Source organism: Psittacula echo (assembly GCF_963264785.1).
Source record: "Psittacula echo genome assembly, chromosome: 7".
Taxonomy (NCBI): Eukaryota; Metazoa; Chordata; class Aves; order Psittaciformes; family Psittacidae; genus Psittacula; species Psittacula echo.
Window position 1 is genome coordinate 16,396,408 of NC_137740.1, and position 13,546 is coordinate 16,409,953.

General features: G+C 36.3%; 1 protein-coding gene across 5 annotated transcripts in view; it reads left to right on the forward strand.

The window, feature by feature from the left end:
* Positions 1 to 13,546, forward strand: part of PRKACB (protein kinase cAMP-activated catalytic subunit beta) — a gene marked incomplete at its 5' end in the record, with an annotated part of 73,761 nt that overhangs the window by 56,888 nt on the left and 3,327 nt on the right. For 4 of the 5 annotated variants that reach the window (XM_080622428.1, XM_080622429.1, XM_080622430.1 and 1 more), the window contains 6 exons: positions 1,632 to 1,730; positions 2,738 to 2,820; positions 3,349 to 3,475; positions 5,737 to 5,832; positions 7,260 to 7,382; positions 9,385 to 9,549. In XM_080622428.1, the coding sequence (XP_080478554.1) occupies positions 1,632 to 1,730; positions 2,738 to 2,820; positions 3,349 to 3,475; positions 5,737 to 5,832; positions 7,260 to 7,382; positions 9,385 to 9,549 (693 nt within the window). Of the gene's footprint in view, positions 1 to 1,631; positions 1,731 to 2,737; positions 2,821 to 3,348; positions 3,476 to 5,736; positions 5,833 to 7,259; positions 7,383 to 9,384; positions 9,550 to 10,240; positions 10,456 to 13,546 lie in introns of those variants that run through there. The other variant, XM_080622427.1, reaches the window with a different exon arrangement.

A 13,546-nucleotide genomic window follows, 5' to 3' on the forward strand; every position in this document is an offset into this window, starting at 1 on the left:
TATGCTTGGTTCATCATGCTATGTAATAGAAGTTGATGTAGCCAGAAGTCATACGTGTAAGGTTATTGGTCTTTTATTTGTCTGGCTTAACTTTGGAAGGTTGTAACATACTATTACTTGGCTAGTTTCATTAATAATTGTTTTTTGAAAAGAAAATATTGTTAACAAAAGCTTAGACACAAACAGGCTGCTGGAGAATCTGATATTATGAGATACCATTCAATCTACAGGAAGCTGTCATTAGACGTGCCCTGAGCCTGAGCTTAAATGTGAGCAAAGCTGTGTTATTTGAGGTTACAGTTTGATATTATGAAGTGTTAAGCAGCAGCTTCAGCCTGTGGTGTTGCTGCCATTGCCATCCAGCATCTAACAAGCAGAAGATGGAGGAAGAGTGGAAAAGTCTTGTCTAGCATTGCAGCTGTGTGCTTCACAATATCAAATTAAACCTTAGCGTGCTTGCTTCCATCACCAAGGTAATTCCAGAACCATTGCTTTTTTAGGGATGAAGCAGACGCTTCCCACACAAATGAGCTGATTTGAGCAAAATTTTTATTTGGTCCCTAAAGATCTGTGATTCAAAAGAGATTTAGTATTTTTAACTCTGTACTTCTTTTGTATGACATTTATTTCAAAACAGTAGTGGTTTTTTTAGGTTCTGCCTTTTGAATCTAAAGGTTAAATTTAAACACAGTGTTGGTCAAGGTTGGAATACCTTGCTTATCTGGTTTTTGTAGCTGTTAGATTTGATTTCCAAACGTGTAAAACCAGACTTGTTTTGATCACTCTTCTGTATTTTCTCCTTGTTTCGCTGGGGGGGGGGAAGGAGAAGTAACTTTGCTTGGAAATCATGCCATTCTAAAAATGAGATGTATCTATATTGTGCAATAGGGATTAAGTAAAATGGAAAGAAATCAATTTTGCAATGTTGGGGTTTAACAGAAGTAAATCAATTGTTAATTACTGAGGAAAAAGCAATGATCAGAAATTTGCCATTTGCTGCCTTGTTAGCAGCTTAGCATTATAATGGGTTCCAAGAAGCTAGCATTTAGATTTTTAATACTTTTGCTAAGCAGGAAAGCAAAGCCCACTGAAAGGTTTGGCAGAAGTAACAGTTGTTTATAAGAATGGCAGTTTTGAATTTGTATTCTCCTTAGTTGTCTTCTCACTACTGTGTGAGCGATATCAAATAAGTCAGTTTGCTCCTGTCCACAGATAACAAAATTCATAATTAAATGTGGCTGACACAATTTCCTGCCTTTCTTAGCAAAGGGTCCAGAGACCAAATGGATTTTATTGAACTGTCATCCAGCTGCAGAAGTATCTCCATTACAAACGCAAGCAATTCTAAAGAAAACAGAGAGGTGTTTTCCTTACTGATTCCTATTCGTAGCAAGTAGTAAGAAACACTATTTCAGGAGTTATCCGTGAACCATATTGCATCAGTATTACTCTTTAAAGTTGTTGGACTTTTTAATCGTTCGTTAGCACTCCTTTTGTACTAGTAATTTACAAGGGTTTTTTATTATCTGTAAAGTTACAAGCTTGCTTTCAACTAACTGTTTTACACGGAAAAATTTATCAACAACCATAAAATGTTGTACTTAAACTGAAGACTCTTTTTCCTCTCCTAGGTCGTCAAACTGAAGCAAATAGAACACACACTGAATGAGAAGAGAATATTGCAAGCGGTGAACTTTCCTTTCCTTGTAAAACTGGAGTATTCTTTTAAGGTAATCATTATTTTGAAAGTAGTTGTTTGGGTTTCGGGGGTGTGTGTGCTCAAATGTACATGTTAAATCATTTAACTTTTATAGTACAATAGTTGAAAGTTTTCAAGGATGCTTCACATGGCACTGCTGCCAGGTCTTGAGCTTCAGTTCCTGCACTTGTGTGTACACTTGCGCACACCCCAGGTCATCAGGTGATGACTGAAAGGATATATCCAAGTAAATAAAATTAAATTCTTAGAGATTGCCTTTTTTTGAGGGAAACTGGCTTATGTTCAGCAGAGAGCTTGTAGTCGTCATTCTGTCTTTGAGAAAACACAAAGGATCTGTTTCTATACCAATATATTGAATGGTAAATTTGTAATTGTTTTGCAGGCTTTTTAGTTGAGATTTATATCTGAGGCAGGTGTTAGTGACAATCTTAACCATGACAGAAGGAGCATTTGATAGCTTCTAATTTCATGGCAGTATGTGTTAGTCTGTCTGTAAAGAAATAGAGTATTTTCCTAATTTAGAGAATCGCATGTGTCCTCTAAAATTCCTTCTTCTTTTTTTTTTTTTTTTTTTCCTTCTTCTTTCTTTTTTGTTAATACCAGTTAAAATGAGCAAAGATGTTCTACCTCAGTCCTTATAGTTTTGAAGTTTGGGGCAGGGGCTATGGGAGACAAGAATACCTCTGTCAATTCTGAACTTGTCAGAGTGCAAAGTCTTGTCTTGCATTAGGCATCTTATCCTCTCTTCCTTCTCATCACTTACACACCTTTCTGTGTCAGGAACTCACTGATTATTCAGATTTACTTTAAAATAGATTTGTTGACGTACGTGATGTTCCTTTTGGCATGTGTGTCTGCAGTTTTCGAAGAATTTCTACCTGTCTTGCTTTTTATTTAAGGTCATTTGATGGCTACAATCTTCAGTTTACATTCTTTAATAAAATATGCTGTATGTAGGAATTATAGAGACTGTAACATGCCTAATATGTATTTGTGTGTGTTTACTTGCTTCCTTAGGACAATTCTAATTTATACATGGTAATGGAGTATGTTCCTGGTGGTGAAATGTTTTCACATCTAAGAAGAATCGGAAGGTTCAGGTGAGAGTATTAATGACGTTATTCCTTTTAAAAGGTTTATGTTGCTAAATTGAGAAGAGGGTTTTATAAAATTTGTTAGTATTGAAGGAAAAATTCTGGAGGGTTAAATGCATTAAGGTTACTCCTCTTTCAGTGCTTAAGCTAGTCAGGCAATGAAAACTTCGTAATTATTTGTTATTTTTCAGTTAGCTAATGCAGGTATTTGTGGTTTATGCATGATAGAATCTTGGAATTCCTATGCTCACTGAAACTGATGTTAGTTTATAAAAGTGAAACTTAGTCTAAGCTCTGTATTTTGGGATACGTTCATGCTGATTTGCATGTGTATTTCAGCTGCAAGACTTATACAGGAAGTGATTGTGTCAATTCTAAAATGTTTGCTGATTTTTTAAATTTTTTTTTTTCGTCATTACACAGTAGAAGAATCTGTTAGAAGATACTTAATTTGTCCATCCCTGGCAGTTACATGGTTGTTTCAGTATCTTAGCATAGCATTGGGGTCCTTAATGTTCTTTTAATTCTTCACAGTGAACCACATGCACGGTTTTATGCAGCTCAGATAGTGCTAACATTTGAGTACCTCCATTCATTAGACCTCATCTACAGAGATCTAAAGCCTGAAAATCTTTTAATTGATCAGCAAGGATACATCCAGGTATGATGTTCTTCATATATTTAGATAGTGGAGTCTTGTCTTACTGGGTTAGGTGATTTTAGAAAATGTGTTTAGAATAAATAGTCTTGAAGCTGGTTGGCATGTATTAAAGTTGGAATATGGAGTGTTAAAATGCCCTACTGCTTAGTAACAGTTAAAACCACTGGAATTTGCCTCCTCTGACTGAAATTAAGTATGCACAATGGAGTTGTCTGTCGTTGAGTGAGTTATCAAGGTTTCCCTTGGGGTTTGTGGTGTGCAGTAGGTGATTACATGGCTCTGTTCATCTGACCTATTTTAGATGTCTGCCCTAGAACAAGACAAACAGTGCCCTAAAATGTCTGGTTCTCTGCACTGTCTATACAGATGGCTTAGGATAACCAGCTTAGATGTCAACACCAACACTATAGTACTTCATTTCGTTCAGATGAACCCCACCCTTGGAGAGTGTTAACCTTTGCAGCACATCTGGAGTAAGAGCTGAGCTGAGACCAGATCAGAATTGCAGTGCTGCAAATGGCAGCTTCAGTTTTACAACAGCCTCTTATGGCACCCCCTTACCTTCCTTTTAGCTCTTATGTTTTTTGTAACTGGCAGATGGGATACAGCTGTACACCAAAAGGTGGTATACAGTAACAAGCACTCTGCAGTGATTTGCAGTCCTTAAATGATAAGGATCATTTCTTTCCTCATTGTGTCAGCTTTTACTATAGCAGAATCTAACAGGAAAAAAACATAATAAAAATGTTTGAGAGAATAGAAAGAGTACATATCTTACGTTGTTTATAACTGTAAAATAATCTTGCCTGGAGAATAAAATAACACTATAGGGAGAAGTACCAGTTCTATTAATGTGGTTGGGGAGCACCATTAATGTAAAGCTATGAATGGCTTCAGAATTGGTGACTCTGTATGTGCAACAATGGCTTTGTGATGGTGGGCGTACTGCAAATGATAATGGGTCCAGCAGTCACTCTTCCCTTGTGAAACTGGTTCACTTCTGCTTCTGAATAGAGAGGGGGGTGAGTTCATACATTGATACTGCAGCTCCAACTAAATTTTGTTTAGAAACTGCATTAATTTTCTTTTTTAATTTTAAAGCCATTACTGTTTGTCTCATGTCTGCAGTATATTTTTCTTATGTAGACTGTGCATTCACAAACACAGAAATGGTTCTTTGCTGACTGAAGCAGGTCTGTCTAGTCAGTGCGTCATCCTCTCTGTTCAGTTCCAGCTGCGATTGCTGTTTCTATTAAAAACAAAACAAAAAAAAAAGCTGCCTTGATAGTTTGGAGTTTGGATTGTTTAATTGTGAGAGCAGTGTATCAGAAACATCAGCATAGGATGTTATATGATAAGCAGTTGGTATCATTGTGGTATAGTATGTTTTCTCAGGAAGCAGTTGAAAAAGGTACAAAGGAGGAAACAAAAGAAACAGATCTCCAAACTTAATGGCTTGAAACTGACCCCAGAGTTTCACATGCAATTCCCTGGCTTCTGTGTGTATTCTGCAGTACAGTCCAGCAAAGATCACACAGCTATCATCACATACAAAGTTCTGAAACTTACTGCAGAAAACATGACAAGTAGAATGAGGAGTTTATAATGGCCAAGAACTTGCCATTTGTGAATACAGTTACTGCTACGTTTTCCCTTCCCCAGTCCTCAAATAAACAAGCTTGACTCTGGTGATGCTTTCAAAGATACTCAAAATCAGAAGTTACTGAATGACTTCTTTCATGTTGTCTTATTCCCACACTAATTTTACGTGTAACCTTTATACACTTATGCAATAAAATTCTAAAGTTACAAGACTGGCAGATATTGTGACCCTTTTTGTGATTCATGTATTTGTTAACTAAAGGAAAAGATAAATATTTGTTCATATTCATGTTCTTTAAACTTCCAGCAGTATAAACAGTCTGATTGAAAAGTGTAAGAAAATTAATGTAACTGCAGTACATGTGACAGATTAGTGAGCTGAAGTTCCCACTGATTTTTTAATTTATAAATAGAAGCTTGTGTCAGGGGGAAGATATATTTTGTTATTTATTAATTTTATCGGGAGAAACCTTTTCTCTGTCTGAATTAAAAGTATCAAGGACTAGTCATTACACATACATCTGACTATATGATACTATGTGATTAGAGAAGCAAATACTTCCTCTGTATAAAATGGCTTTCCAAAATACTTCAAAAGTACTTGATTTTAAATTTATTTGTAGAAATGCACTTACAGACAGTTTTTCTTCTGCTGACAGGTCACGGACTTTGGCTTTGCAAAAAGAGTAAAAGGAAGAACTTGGACGTTATGTGGGACTCCAGAATACCTGGCACCTGAAATAATTCTCAGCAAGGTACTTTGTCTTGTTATTTAGCCATGTACTTGATGCAGTTAGAACTTATCACCCAATTATTAAACTCTGAGGCATAACCAATTGCTGATACTTCCAAAAATCAAATCTTGACTAGTCAACTCTTGATGATAATTACACAAAATGTAATTGTTGCTTTATAAGTGTTTTTTAGTATGCTAAAGTGTACTCCCCAGCGGAGATTTTCACACACCTGTACACAGCTTTCTACATATGCTTGCCATGTAACTTGTGAGGTAAAAAGAGATTTAAGGAATCTCTAATGAGGTGATTTAACTGGCATCCTTGTCAGAAACCAGATGTGAATGATTACATTCTGAAGTGTTAACAGACTAGAACAGAAGCTCCAGAGTTAACAAGAACCACACTGGGTGAGTCACTAGTTATTAAATAATTAGTTGCAAAGTGTTTCAGGTTCAAGGCACTTTACATGAAGTCAGACATAACAAACCACTGCTTTTACACATTAAGTACAGGCCGTCCAACCTTACCATTGAGGAGTTTGTCTCTTTAATTGCACTGAGTGTTGAAATTAAAGAAATCTTATTTATCATATAGGTGCTCAACTGTAGCCTTTCATGTTTTGTAAAGGTAAAAAGCAGTTCTATGAACTGTATATGATACAGTCATAATGCATAATGCTAAATTGTGCATTTAATATACAGTTTAAGTACCCTTTGCAGGTCCAAAAGTAGCAAAATATACTTCTTTTTGGAGAGAAAATATTTGTCATTTGCAGCTTTTTTGCCCCTATGTAGCTAAGCAGCAGAATAAAAAATTGTGCTATATGTACTACAAATTCTCCATAGTAGATTTTTGAGGAAAGCCCAAGTCTTAGCCCTGAGCTTTGTAAAAGATCTCAGAGAACACATAAAATTCATGAGGTTGGTGGAGTTTTTTATTATGAATGAGTCTGTAACAGCTAAACTTAAGCCCTTGTAGCTAGTTGAATAAATATGAAAACAAACGTTCTGAAATGTGGATAATCAAGCAAAAAGTTATACAGTATAGGAAGTATTGTTGTATTTAATGAAATTTTCCTGAGCTTTGAAAGGTTTTTCAATCATTCTTTAACAAGATTATTTTGATTTAAAAAAATAAGTAAATTGCGGCCACTTCTGCCGTCTTGTCACATCAGTGTAAAGACATCACTAAAACTCAGCACAGGAATATGTGCAAAATGTTTCATTTTCATCACTGTTTCACTGTCATCACTGCATTTTTTTAAGTATATTTTAAGTATATTGCTGTTGGGATCTACGAGCTTTGGTTTGGTTTGAACTAGTTTGTAAGTTGTGTATTAGGCAAGCAATAATGCATTTGCTTTCTTTCTATTCCATGGATAGATACTGAAAACCTTTTACTGTGTTAGAAATGGTACTAACAGTAGTATTTCTCGTTTTATCCAGGGTTACAACAAGGCAGTGGATTGGTGGGCATTAGGAGTGCTAATCTATGAAATGGCAGCTGGATATCCCCCATTCTTTGCAGATCAGCCCATTCAAATTTACGAGAAGATTGTGTCTGGCAAGGTGAGTGAAGGCTTGGTGTGTTTTTGCAAACATAGTTGTTTGTCTTAGCAGAACCTGTTCTTTGTGAGGAGTAGGTGCAGAATTTAATGGCTACTAGACAGTGAGCAATTTGGAAAGAACATGGAAGAAGTTTATAGTGTATGCTTCTTAAGTACAGACCTTATTACAGTAATATTAAAAATCTAAGTTCTAAAAATCTGTTCCCTGCTTTCAAATGCAAGTTATTAAATTTACAGACATTATGGTATCATATCCTTTTATGCTTGGATAAAAATGATCTATTAACAATTATTTGGCTTCATGCTTTATTTGCCCTGCTATTTTCTTTTCTAGAAATATTTTTAAGAAGCTCTAAAGAGTTTCCATAATCCGTAGTAGGTTTCTTTACTTCTGCAGTCTTGTAGTTCAGGACATGTCAAATGTTCTGTTCAGCTTTCATTGTTACATAAAATTTTTAAGAAATGTTTCCCACTTTTCCATTTTATTTTTTCATGAATAGCTCTTAGTGAGATGTGATTATTGTGGTGTTTCTCCTGCCAGCCAGCATTGTCTTTTCATGTTTCTTTGTGCTCATTTGATTTGTTATAGTTCTTCTCTTCCTTGTCCCTACATAAACACATGCTGTGCCACGTCTTACGTACTGCTGTAACTCTGATCAAGGGAAGGAGCCTCAGTAGGCCCTGTCTAGGACCATATTTAAATCAAGGAGGTGGTTGCTTTAATACTGTGACCCCTCAGCTGTCTCTGTGAATAAATGGCAAATCACTTACTAAGATACATTTTTAAAGAAATGTTTATCTTCCAAAGTAAGAAAACTTGGGCCTTTTTTTCAGTTGTATCTAAGTTGCTCAACGTTTGTACTGTTGATCATCTACTTTTTTTACTGAGTCCATGGATGGTTGCAGAAACAGCACTGGATTTAAACTCTGGAAACTCTAAAATTCAGTTTTCAGCTAGCAGTGTGTTTCCTTTATAACCTTAAGTCTTTTATTTAATCTTCCTCATGCACCTAGTTCTCTACTTAAGAAATTGAGTTAATATTTCCTTACTGCTCAGCTGTCTAGGTATTATATTCATTAAAATCTGTGGATTTTTCCTGTACTAGAGTAGAATATGTTGACAGATAAACTGAGGCAGTGATCCTGATTATCAGGTCTCTTGATTTCGCAACACATTTTTATGTTAAATAATTCCATGTTCTGCATTTACGTCATAACTGATCAGCTGGATGTAAGGAGTGTCAAACGCTGAGACTACAGGCATGACAAATACATCTTTCTGCCTGTTCTTTTCCCCTTTCTTCTCTCTGCCATCTCAAATGCTATCAGCAGATCTCTTGCTAGTAAAACTCCGTGTAATTACATTCCATGAATCATCTTCAAATATTTCTTAGCCAGGTTTGAATTAATTGTATTGGCAAGTCACTTCAAATAGTGCTGTATTATTTATCCAAGATCTTTGGTGTTGGTGTGTCCAGTTATCAGACACAGATTACAGTACAGCATAAAGTTCCAGATTGAATTTTCATGTATGATTGCTGAATGATATTTCAGAGCATATACATATGCTGTATATATATACTATTATATACTGTATCTCCTATGTGTGTGTATATATATACACAATATAATCTAAAAATTTATTGCTGGAAGATAGTTAAAAATGCCTTGAGATGATGTGGTGGTGAGGCACCAAGTTAAATTTAGCTTTTATATTATTATTACATTAAATTAATATTTTTTCCCCAACTCAGATCTAGAATCTTTAAGTTCAGAAAATGGTGGATGGACAAGGTAACACTATTGGCAAAGGCTTTGTGAAACAGAAGTACATGTGCAACAGTAATGATTGCTCTTTTCATGCGTTCCTACTTGATTTGTTTTTAGAGGAAGAATAGGAAATGGCCCAATGTTTCCTTTTGTGTGAATGCTGGTTTACTTCGCAGGGGGAAGAATCAAACTTCTGTATTGTTTTTTTTAATGTTGTGGATGTACAATTTTAGGTAAGGTTCCCATCACACTTCAGTTCAGACCTAAAGGATCTTCTAAGAAATTTACTCCAGGTAGATTTGACCAAACGATATGGAAATCTCAAGAATGGTGTAAATGACATAAAGAATCACAAGTGGTTTGCAACTACAGATTGGATTGCCATTTATCAGAGAAAGGTAAGATCCTTCAGAGCTATTCAGATCACAACTATTACAGATCTTTAAGGAGTTAAATTTCTGATTACTGTGTTGATTTTTTGCTTTCCTAAATCCGTTACCTGTAGTTAAAGTGAGAAAGGGTGACAGTAGTTTAACCTTTAAGACTCTGAAGAATATATATTGATTGAATTATGTTTGTTTCTCGTTGGTGTTTTAGCCTAGACCTCTGTATACATTCATGTTCTCTTAACACTTGTGCTTTAGTCTATTTCTGGAATATCTCAGAATGAGCCATCTCCTGCCTCTCTCACTTCTTATTTAACCCCTGCTATAGTGGCATCTATAAATACTCCTCCACAGCAGAGAGGAATCTGTTTTCCTTTCCAGCTAGTTCTTAGCAATCAGGCTGTGCTTCAGTGCAGAGAAGCTCTAGCCAAAGTTAGAGCTTTTCTCTTTCTGCTAAAGAAGCATGCTGCCTCCTTCTTGCTCTTGCTTTATCTGTGACTGGGACTGGATCATGCAGAGAATGTCTATGCTCAATCTTCAGTATCTACTGAGGAGTTTTTGTCTTCTGACACTATGCTTTAATTGACTGCAGTTCCATAAGCTGCAGCAATTGCAGGAGCCATGCTGATTGCTTTTTTTCTGGCATGTTTAGAATGGCTTTCTAGACCTGCCTGACCAACATGATTTGTAATGTGTTTTTTAGAAAGTCCCTGCCCAGTCCACACTATAAACTTTAGGCCTGCATAAGAATGAAAGCAACAGAGACAACTGGGAATATTTTCAGAGCACGAGCAGCCATTAACGTATCAGTTAGAGGGGAGCACATTAGTAGCTTCCAGGATGAATGAAGCAGAGCTGGGAGAGGAAGCTGGAGAAAGGGATGAAGATGATGACAGTTTGGTCTAGGTCTGTCTTCATTAACTCCAAATCTCCTTCTCCCCTTGAGGGTAGAATTAAACTTAAATTTCTGTAAGTTAGTGTGGAAACAGATTCCTAAGAAATTAATTGTTCTCTTAAATGCAACCTCTGAATTATCTTTATTTTTTTCAATGGGCAACCAATAGAAGACTAAAATAACTTCAGTGGTGGTGTCCCAGAAGACTCAGATGGAGAAATGATTTTGTAGATATTGGTATTATATAGAGATATATAATATATATAATATGTTATATATTCATGTGTATAACATATATATAATACATATTTAATATATATAATATATACAATATATAATTATCTAGATATTGGCAAAAAGGTTAGAGTTAAGTGATAGTATTTGAAAGAATTGGTTTGAATTTGAAACATTAACAGTCTTGACTATAGAGGCACAAACTTGCTGCTGTAACAGCAATATTTTTAAGGCCAAACCTAAAAGCTAACAATAGTTTATAAAAAGAAACTGGTTGTTTGGCTACAGAAATTGACAGTACAGTTGTTGTATTATTCACTAATGTATTAATTACTAGAAGACAGGGTACAATTAACACATCCTGTATTCTTTGTATTAAGTATAGATGTTTTTAAGAAAAGATTCCCTGTTGTAGAATTGTAATTATCTTTGCTTTCTTAATGCCTGTTTACAAGGTAGATTTACATGCACTGAGTTTCATTTGCCAGTATGCTGTATGGGGACACCAAGGCCCCGTAATAAATATTAAGTCAGATGTTTTAATACTGTGCTGAATATTCTTAGCATTGCTAGTGCACTGGTGTGGAGAACTATTTCCACAGAAACAAGAAGTATTTTAAAACATGAGCAAGTAATACAGCCAGAATAGCTATTCTGTTTTAAAGGATTGTGAAAAGTGATGTTGAATAAGTTGGTAGCTTCTCATGATAAGGAATAAATACTTTAATACTAAGGGGCTGAAACAACAGCATGGATCGTAGTATCATTTAAGCAGTCATAGAAATACAGTAATAAATTCGAGGTTTATACCAGCTTTTCACAGCAGCTGCTACCACAGCATGTATTTTCCTGAATCTCTTGGCAGCTAATGTAACAGGAATAATTTGTTAGGCTACGGTCGTAAGTGAACCAGTTAATTACTTAATATTTCAGATAAGATCAAGTCTCATTTTCTTTGTTTGCGTAGCTGTTTATTAAAATGCTGCCTGATAATATGATTGTACTTAGAGCAAAACAGGTATTCTGCTATAAACAAGTGTTACCTCCTGAAGTGTCCTTTTAGCAATTTCCTTAGTGAAGATAATAGGAAAAATTCTGAGCCATCTGATTTGAACATGTTTCAAAATTCTTCTTGTGTTCTGAGCTTTGTTGTACGAGAGTTTTTGAAAATCAGTTTGAGGAGACACAGAACTCAGGTGATGGTAACTGTGTGGCTTTGAAGGCTAGGTGTGTACACAGACTGTATATTCTCTCAAAATAAATTGCCTAAACACTTATATTGTTTCAGCAACAAAAGGATACACGTGTCAATTGTAGCACAGTCTGTAAATGCCAACAGTTAGTGTTATTTCTTGGGGGTGTATAATGTTATCACCCAAAGTTAGCAGACCCTAGTTTGCATTAGTATGTGCTGTACCTCTTTAATTTACTGATTTTGACACACACACTCCATTAGTAATCTACCCAGGGCAATGAGCAGTTCCACAGCTGCACAGTATGATCTGATCCCCTACCTTAGCTGGAGCTGTGCCTGCTCTGCTTATCTGTCTCCCCACCACGTTGCCTCTGGCACACATAACTCCTTGGGATGTCCCCAAGAGAGATACTTGTCTGATTACTTTGCATTTCCAAGTTTAAATTTGCATCACCTCAATGATTTTGCTAGAATTTTGCTTACTGCAAAGGTGGATAAATTAAGTACCTGTCAAATGAAAAACGCAGTACTGATAATCATAACTCACACTTCTGTTTGTCCTAGACATGTTGGAGTGTAGAGCTCCTCTCCTTCTCCCCAGTCTTCTACTCTCTCTGGTCCCTCCCTTACCATCCATTTTTCATCACTGCCTCCCATCAACCCGGAACCCTGCATATTCCTTCTTCCAGCATGCAGCTGATTCTAAAATTCCACTTACTTTAAAAAGTAATTAAGCTTAATTTTGAACTTTATGACATGTGATAGACTAGAAGGATTAATATTTGAATTAACATTAGCTAAGTGAAGGTAGAGTTTAGTAGTCTGATCCCTAAAATAGCATTTCAGTGTCTGCAAGTTGGCAACGATTCCTTTTTATTCCTTCCACCTCTCCACTTTTCTTCTCCTTCCCCTGACTGTGTAGGGACAGCCAGTAAAAATGCAGGTATGTCCCTGTGCAGATCCTGTCTGTGCAGATCTCTGTTTGTGAAGATCCATATCTTCATTTATTGTCATTTCAGTTTAACTTCTAAGATGTGTGGAGGCTGAAAGTAGAGACAGATTGAGACTGTTCAGTTATATCCAGACCCAAGGATTTTATTGTAAGGTCAACTTCAGGAAGCTGTACGTTCCCTCAGTTTTAAGAAACAGCAGTTAAGAGGGTCCTGGAAAGTTCCAGGTTCCAGTGAATGAGTGTGAATGGCTTACTACCATACAGCTGACATGAGACATACTGAATCTCATGGTCAGTTAAGTATATATGTGGATCTGAGAGGATGTGCAAGTAGTCTTTACCAGAAGGGTTTTTCCATCATTAATTAGAGCTGCACTGGCATTCTGTACAGTCTTTAGCGACCCCTTAATGTCACTGCTTGTCTCTCACTTGTGGCCTAGTTTCAGGAAGGCTTTCACTTCTCACAATTAGGTCACAGGGGGAACTTTATAGGAGATGGAGAACATACTGTTTTAAACTTGTACTAGGTTAGTTTTTATCTGAAAATGGAGGTTTGATGTAAGTAGAAGAGGGATTCCAAACTGATTTTTGGGTAGTGTTGATGGTAATCAACCTACTCTGCTTCCGCTGTGACTCTGTGCTGGTGCTGTGCAGCCCACGCTGTGCTAGGAGCTGCACCACGCAGCTGGTGAACAGCAGAGAGCAGGGTCTCTTCTGCAAGAAGAGAATTAAG